This window comes from Pleurodeles waltl, chromosome 3_1, assembly GCF_031143425.1.
Source record: "Pleurodeles waltl isolate 20211129_DDA chromosome 3_1, aPleWal1.hap1.20221129, whole genome shotgun sequence".
NCBI lineage: Eukaryota > Metazoa > Chordata > Amphibia > Caudata > Salamandridae > Pleurodeles > Pleurodeles waltl.
In genome coordinates, this window is record NC_090440.1 from 1,163,238,193 (window position 1) to 1,163,247,364 (window position 9,172).

The 9,172-nt window shown below is 39.5% G+C and overlaps 1 protein-coding gene across 1 annotated transcript in view; it reads left to right on the forward strand.

The window, feature by feature from the left end:
* Positions 1 to 5,766, forward strand: part of SNX19 (sorting nexin 19) — a 142,773-nt gene extending 137,007 nt beyond the window's left edge. Inside the window, exon 11 of the mRNA XM_069224461.1 lies at positions 2,693 to 5,766. Within this exon, the coding sequence (XP_069080562.1) occupies positions 2,693 to 2,777 (85 nt within the window). The 3' untranslated portion in view covers positions 2,778 to 5,766. The remainder of the gene's footprint in view (positions 1 to 2,692) is intronic.
* Positions 5,767 to 9,172: the final 3,406 nt, after the last annotated feature.

Here is a 9,172-nt window from a genome sequence, read left to right on the forward strand (position 1 = left end):
GGGAGAAGGGGGGCATAGCACACCACCAGCCCCGGTGGCTGGTATTCCTTTTTTCAGCCCGTCGGCTGGAGAATGCCATCAGCGCCATACCCAAGGCCGATGTTAATGGCTTCTGCTGCCCCTAGGGCGCCCCTTCCTCCATCCGGGGCCTGCCGATGCACGGAGCTCCTCTTTCAGGTGGCTATCTTTCACTGTGGCCAGACCGTGCCCCCCCTGTCGTTCTATCTCACTGGTTGCAGTTCAGGTTACATAGTGAGGTGGGTAAGTAACAAGTAATGATTGGCTGTTTGACTGTTAATTGAGTGTATGTGTATAAATACACATATACATAAACTCTGACCCTGTACAGCTCTCCACTGTCTTTTCAGCTAGGTGTGTGCTATGCAAATACCACATACATGAAATCCTATAGGGAAGACTGGTAATAATTTAAGCATTTGAATTTATAAAAGATATGAACCCTGAGAACAGTAGATACAGCCATGAAACCTTTTTCATATTGTACTCTTCCTTGACATTGAAGTAGCTATAAGTGTTTAAGCCTGGGTGCAATTTTGTTTATGCCACCATAATCTTGCATAATGTGTGGCCTTTTTTCATACGATAAATATGCAAAATGCCCATAATTGCACCATCACATCCTGTTGGTTAACTGAGATTTTGTTCAAGTAAAAACCAGGTAAAAATCCTATTGTGGGAGCATTAGAACAACATGAACAAGCTGAACACAAGTGACTTCTGTTTGTTACACGCAATTTGAACTGTAATTACATTCTCGCAACGCAGGAAATATATTATATTAAAACCTAGCGTAAAGACTCAGGCTGGCATACCATCAAATTTTAGGGCATTTTCTTTCCAAGTGTTATGTGCTCATGTACTATGCACTACAGTCTGAAAAAAATCTTACTTTACAAAGTACATTTGTGGTTTAGAGGTGTCTTATTTCTATTAATTCCCCATGATGTCGCTAATTAAACTTTAGTATGCCGTTGCTTTACCCAGTATTCTCAAAAAGTCTGAACTCTGGCAGCATCAAATCAGCACATTCTGCTTTCCAACCCTCTCACCATTCAAATACCTGAAGTAAAGCTATTTCCTGATGGGTAAATGCCTGGGATGGAATATCCACTTATCTATAACATTACAGATGTTATAGGTAAGTGGATATTTCACTAACTGGTTTGATTTTCCTACCACTTTTCTCTCTCTTATGTAGAAAAATTAAAGGATGGGCCCCAACGGGAATAGAGGAGCGCCTATGTGATCCAGCCAATACACATACACGTATCCAGAGCAGGGGTAGGTGCTCATGGAAGCCTAGACCGACACCAAAACATGCTGATTTTTACATTAGCTCGATCACATAGGCTCTCCGCTATTCCCGTTGGGGACCCATCCTATAAGGAGGGTTCCTGCATCACAAATTTAACCCAGTTTACCATAACTGTGTGGATTAGGAATGATTACTTTGAGGTCCTGACGAATCGCACCAAGATCTTTATAGACTTATTTCAGCGACAAACATGTTGACCTTTTTCAGTTGAGGCAGTGTATGGATGTCCAACTCTGCCATACACATACTTGAATCCTAGACTGTAGAGTTCACTAACATCAGACCCTACATTGTGAATAGGTTAAGATAGACATTATTTTTACTTCCCCTTACCTAAATTGTTTTTAATCTTGACAGAGGCCCACATTTTCAATAAAATAATTTGCTATAGGGTCCTTCTAGTCAATTTTAACAGTTCATCTCACCAATCCCACACTATTGCATTCACCTCTGGCAATTCTCTTCAAAAGATCTCCGTTAAAGAGCCCCCACGAGGGGGCCATCAGACATTGCAGTGCCGGTCTGACGAGGAGCAAAGCCCGATGATGAAGCACGTCACCAACTGGTGAGTGAGGGTACTTGTTTCTGATTTAGGTTACCCACAGGAACCGTTCTTGATCTCTCCTGGACTAGGGGAAGAGCTGTATTGATACATTTCTTTTGGAACTGTGCACCCGTTTTTCTATGACTTATATGGAAGTAATATGCACAGCACCACTTCTTTCATAAAAGCTCCCAATATAAAAGCCCTCCTTTTTTTTTTTTTATGAAAATAAGTTAAAACAGGAATCAATAATGAAGAAATGAATAATGAAGATAATATGATTTTAATTTTCTGAACCCACCCTATGATGTAAAAGGGATCTTGGCCAAAAAGTGGATCAACACAAATTATGTTGAGCACTATACAAAAAAGGAAAAAGATTGAGGATGCCATTTGTTAAATCACTTTCAGTAAATGTGGGAGGCATTATTGAGGGGTGGAGGAGGAGAAAGGAATAATGTGGATGAAACCCCCATCAAAATAAATAAACACAGAAGGATAACACCCTCTCCGTCAGAAGGTTTTCACACCCACAGACAATGCAAGGAGCTTGCACGTGACATTAAGAAACAGGTCATTACTGCTCCAGGGGTCAGCTGTTTTATTATTACTGCTGTCATGTTGCCCCAGTGGACTTTAATGGAAGATAATAGGTTTTATTGAGTTACTAGTGAAACTGTATCCGATGTTAAAACTGTGGTGCCCCGCAGAGATAGTTTAATTTGAGATATATTAATGTTGCGTTCACAGTAAGGCAACTTCACCTATCTCTGCTCATTTTTTACTTCAGCTCTTGTTCTCTTTTTTCCTAGGCACCTGGTATTCTGTGTATGGGATATTCTGCTGGACGTCCTGGTGCTTAATCCTTCCAAGGACTCATTTGCCAGACTTGCTTAAGGCCAGTGTCACACTGACTATGTGGAGTAAAAAAGGACAGTGTACTTTTTGAAGCTGCCATCTCTTCCTTTTCTCATCAGCTGTATTTGTATTCCCCACGGGCAATGACTGAGGATGGAGAAGTATTTATGCCTGAATTGACTGGATGGTGGACATCCAAGTGGGAAATATTGTACCTTGATCACCACCCAATAGTGGAATGCGCTTTTATGGCTGGATGCCATTGGCTGAGACTACTTACAGCATATTTGACCTGAAAAAATGCATTCCATTGAGTCCTAGTCCCAAGTGAGAACCTCTGTGAAGTCTCAGATCTGGAACTTGAACATCGATAGACCTGTTGCAGACTGAATGAGTTAAAGAAGATGAGAACACACAAAGTATACACAAAGCCATTTAATAATTAAGCTCCAACCTTCCTTAGGAGCCTGGAGTAGACATGCTACATTTGGGTAGAACCAATCCACGTTAGTATAGAAGCTGCCGTAGTAACTAGGTGATGAAGAAGATGTGGAGCTAAGAGGACGCGACACTGATAATTTGTCTCGAGGCACACAAGAGTTGCTTGCTCCTTTGTTGCAGCTATGGAGATTTTAACTGGAAGACCTGCCTCTTCTTAACACTAGTCATGTATGTATTTTGGGTTGTGACATTTCTTTAGGTATATGAATCTGAAAAATCAATGCAGGATGGAAAGTCTATGATGCAACGTTTGAAACTATTTACTTTAAATTAACTGTTTTTAGTATGCTTGCCCTTATTCCTTTCCATCCACTTCGACCCCTCACAAACTCCCTGTGTCTCTATTTTATGCTATTAAATGCTTAGACTTCAGCACGCTAATTCAGCCTTGCACACTTCCAGTGCTGATGCCTTAGATCCATAAAATTCAGCTCAACCCCCACCACTTCACCCCCTCTCAACACTAGCATTACTTTCCTCTCTCTTAGTACTAACGTTGTGCACCCTTCCAGTGCTGCTGATTAGCTGCTGTTCAAATTAGTACCACAGTCTGAGTGCCCTTGCTCCTACCCCGCATTTTCCTGCTGTTGAGTCTTTTGCCAAGTTTTTGCAGTCCTCTCTGTAGCTCAACTCTTCCCTTGGCAGCTCATGCTTCAACCACTGATGGTGCAGGTGAGAACCATCCAAAACACCATAACTTTTCACAGCTATGTTGCTGATTCATGACCAGATAGCTGTTAATTGCCTCAAGCCACAGAAGTTGTATGGATGGGAACTCTGGTCGTAAGCACAGAAGCTTGTTTGTTACAGTTTAGGACACTCATCCACCTGTTTCAATACTGGGCATCAGCTTCTGGAACCCTTACCTCTTTATATGCTTATGAGTGCTGCGTGTGAAATCTTCTGAAAATAGGGATGCCTTTGCCTATATGTTTGGGAGCACCAGTAGGACCACAAAAAGGTTGACGAGCCATCTTAGGCTGCAATCAAGACAAACTTTCTTTAGGGTATGTACATTCCAGGGTTTGGGTAATCATTCATAAAAATACTTCAATTTATAGAGTATCCATTCACGTCATCTTGTAATTTTAATTTGGTCACACCAGTCAGGTGCTTGTGAGCTCTCATTTAGCTGAGGTCTCATAATGCTTAGTAGTCTGTACCTAGAAATTTGTATTTTATAATATTTTGAATCCCTTTATCATGGTCAACCGTGCATATCCTTAAACATGAGCCCAATCAGTGTTTAGGCTCCGCACTAAGGAGTTTTGTCTGTGCTCAGGCCCACTCCTCATAATATATCTATTTTCAACTCTTTCTCTCCTGAACAGTTGTGTAAACCTATCCAAGTACTTTATTCTACTTAATATCTACTTAATATCACTGTATTTCTGTGCCTAAAGGCAGCACTGCATTTTCTCATGCTCCAGTTTTACCCTGTGTAAAGCACGGTTGGTTTTCTTTCAAGTCACTTGCTATTGGTATTATCTCTTGTGTCAAGAGATGAAGCCCTGGACATCGTCTTGGCAACAGTGTGATTGAGAAGTTACCATGAGTGTCCGCAACTTCCACCATGTTTTATTTCACTAGTCACGAAGAAGAATGATTTAGAATCATTGACTATGCTGATCAACCTCGGTGTAGGTAGAACTCTAATTACATTGTACTAATTCCACTAAATAAATGTTTGTACAGCCTATTGTTGTAAACGGCCATTTTCCCAGGTGGCACTTGCAGAGGCTTCACATTATTTCAAAGGTTGCAGAAACCAGATTCACAAAAAGATTGGATTTTCACAAATAAGACTGAACAACAAAAAGTGCACACTTTTCCTGTGGTAAATATGTTAAATACCGTTTTAGTGTATGAATTAGATTATATTCACTGCCTGAGTACAATTGGATATTTCATATTGGAGAATAGACTACAGTCGACATTTCAATTTTCGTCTGTTTATATATGTTAAAATATATATAAAGGTTGTTTGGAAATGCACATAAATGAATTGATAACATGTATTATCTGTTAGTTTAAATGTCATTCTGATTGAGTATTACCTTTCTAATGAGTTTCATTTTCTTGTATTAATTGAATATCTCAGAGATTAGCAAAAACTGAACTTGTCATACAAGGTGTGAGCAGCAGCAGTGGTCGCCCCCAGAGAGATTTTTGCACATCCACCATTTGTCACTTGAGGCGAGTTAGTCTCTGAGCGACTTCGTCCTATTGATTTCAGGCAGACAACGGTGTACTGCATACAGAAATCGGGGGAACAGTATATTGCACAGTATGTTATGAAGTTCAGATGTAAAAACAGATTAACCACCTTGATTATCAACACGAAGAATGACAGCAGAACACCTCTGGCGTCTAAGAGATACATTTCCAGGCACTTTAAATGTTCACGTTCAAACGTCATATTACAGAATGCTAAATCACTGAAACTTAGAGGGCATCAAAATAGCATTACCAACCTCTCACCTTGTCTAGTTTGTGAGTAAAACAAATAAATTCGCACACTACCCCATTTGTCCATCTGTGGTAAATTTATTTTCTGATAAATGTATGGAAGACTTTTCTTTACACTTTTGATTTCTTTTGGCATGGATATCAGTACAGAAATTGTTTTCATTTCCCAAAACCAAACGTAACTTCATAGTGCCTCCATAACCTAGCTGGCATATTAGGACAAGGCATGTGGCCTTTTCCTATACCAATCTGAATTAGAACCCTGAAAGAAACCAGAAGATGATGATGACATGACACTATCTGACATAGTGTTGAGAACTTTCCAAAGGCCCTTCTCAGGCTGTGGCAGGTTTGCTGCTGTTGCTAGGGGGAGGTCAATACACGTCTGTTGTGGAAACTGTTGCCTTTGGTTGTAGGATTAAAATCCACGTTGTCCAACCTGCACTCCAGCATATAAATATATTGTTGAGTATGTGCCTCCATCAAAAAATCCAACAGCTGCTTATCAATGGAATCAGAAAGAGGATAGTTACACTATGAGTATCTAAGTCTATGTTATTAGTTCCCTCTTTTGACTCTGAAATTTCAAGAGTTAGCATTCTTGCTAAAGGAAATAGGTCAACAGTGGCAAAGACTTAAGTGGGATTATCAAAGATTCTCCATATCGTTGTGACTCAAATTGGGGTTAAAGAGCCAAAATAAAGTGGCATTCATAATTATTCCAAATAAGATAGTCATGTTAACTAGTGTTAGTACTGAGTAACTGTTCCGTCTGTCATGCGTGAGGCCCATCTGTAAAGGTTTGTCCATGCACATGTACTACAACTGTTTATACAGCTCGTGTTTTCCTGAATAATTGTATGCAGTTGATACAGAGCTGTTGTTGGCATTCACGCTAAGCTTTTTGGATGTGACCAATGCAGCATGCCCACCTCTGAAGACGTTCATAAGCATAGTTTACAACCTTACAAAAAGGGGACTTCCTAAAGTCTTGTTTAGGTGTAGGCATCCATCTATAGATCTGGCTCTGCATCCTCATCATGTTGTCAGCAAGTGCAGTGAAAATGTCAGTGTTTGTTTGGTCCCACCTTGTTGGTCGGTGACAGTTGTATGTGTTTATATCTATCCTTATACAGTTTGACCTGGCTGAGCGATGCAGAAAGTACAAAATGCACCATTCCTCTAATGTTGTTTAAGAGCACATGAGATTTCTATACAGTATCTTTTCACTTATTTCAACTTCTTTTCTATCTATAAATGCTCCTGTTTAAGCTAGACAATGTTTATTTCTATTATGTGTATCTCTCTTATATATTGATCTTTTGTCAGGAACAATGGTGAATGGGAATTTATCTCTAGGAGACCAGTCAAGTGTAAGCATTTCAATGAAATTGCTTAAGAGTTCAGATTTTAATTTCTGAATTTAGCTCAGGTGTTCATTTGTGTACATTCATATACATACTGGCGGTCGCCAGTAGGTAGTTGTAAGTAGGACCTAGCTTCCATAGGAAAAGCACTTTTGGTTTCGCCAATAACTTTGGCGCCCTTTGCCAAATCTTTTTGAAATTTTCAAAAGTGGTACGTACCTGAGTTCAGCTGCTGTGTTGAAAGTTTTGGGGTGATTCGTCATGCGGTGGCCAAGAAAAAGGGGGGTTGCAAAATGCATTTTCCCCATGCAATATCCTATAGGGATTTTGTGACAACACTGCTGCCTGAACTGCTGGATGGAATTACCCCAAATTTGGCAGAAAGCTAGCACTTGGTCAGGAAAGACCCCCTTTTTAGGTCGAGCATAGCAGCACACAAGCATTGCTTTTCTGACGTGTTGGTATGTATCTGGGCTTTTACCCACGCCCACCGCACATCCATCACTATCATTCGTTCATGGGCTTGTCTTTCAAAAATCCTTTGTTATAAGATAAGGCACATTGTGCTAAATATTTACAGTCTTTAAATCTCTCCAGATATGCCACTAGTTTTACCACAAGACAGTCCTGCTTGCGCGAGTACAGTTAGTTTGTGTGAAATTGATTCTTTTAATTTTCTGATCAGCTGAGGTTTTTCCTTTGCAATGGCATCTTCACGTTTAAACATCAGTTACAACAGTTGATATTCATATTATACACATTTTCTGTTTTTCTGTACACATCAGTGAAATTTCAGTGTCTGAGACTCTGTAGTAAGTGACTGTGATGTTACTTCTTATATCTGTTGCATTGTTTACAGACAAACGGGCTTCCTTTGACTGTACAGGAAGGTGGAGGGTTAGACAAGCTCAGTAAAGCGTATCACTGAATTGCCACAGTAAACAGAATGTTTTCTAGTTACACTGTGAGGTCAATAGTTTAAAGGTCAAATAGCGACCCGCTTTTCCAGCTGCTGTGTCTAACTGTATACCGGACAGCCCTACCAAGTTTGTATTGAGGTGTGGATACAAAAGGTTACAACACATTTTGGGAAGCATTCTGTTATCATTTGGAACATTTTTGTAGCTATTACTGTCTTATCTGGATAGGTGAACCAGAGCGTATGAACTGTAAAAATATAATTTAAATGGTTTAAAATTAATGCATGGATTATTTAGCAAATGTTTTTACTCATTCTATTATGATTGTTCAAAATCACTCCATACAATATATTCACACTGTTTGCTTAGCAGTTTGATGGGCTTGTTACTCTAGCCCAACTTAGTGACTTAATTTTGTTAACTATGTAGGAATGAAGGAACGAGTTTGCTATGTGGTATTTGAACCTGTGATTTCCAGGCCACACACAAATATCTGTATTAGGCACACTAACATTTGTTCACTAGTAACGTTTCATCTTTCACAGATCATCACCCGAATACCCTCAACATAATGTTTACAAATCTAAAATGATACAATTTAAACTACACAATTAAGATCATCGATGCTTTGCATTAATTAACGGTGCTTGAAGCTAGTCTCGAGCCCAAGACTGGACTAAACCATTAAAAGCATATACAGCAATGAAAAGAAATTTGGTAAAACCTGTTGTTCTAGCATTCACACCTAACCTTTTTTCTGTGTCAGTGCTTGTTTTGTTTTGTCTTGGTTTCTGTAATATTTTAATGTTGGGGAAGCTTTCACTCCTCCATCCACAATAAAACACGCAAACCCCAGAAAGCATATGCAATATAAATCAAAAGAATTAATCACAGAAAAAAACAATAAATGCTAACCGAAAGCACATGTGGATGCAATTAAGAATAAATACAAAAATAAATGTAACTGTTAGACCTGACATCCTTGGTTTGGTCTTCCCCCTAACTCTTAGCCTTCAGATCTCCTGTTTTTGCTGACTTCATTTTTGCTGGCCTTAGTACTCTACACACTTAACCACTGTTAACCAATGCTAAAATGCTTGTGCTGTCTCCTTAAAACTTGGTAAAATTGGCTTATACCAAGCTGGTATATTTAATTTACTTGTAAACCCCTTGTAAA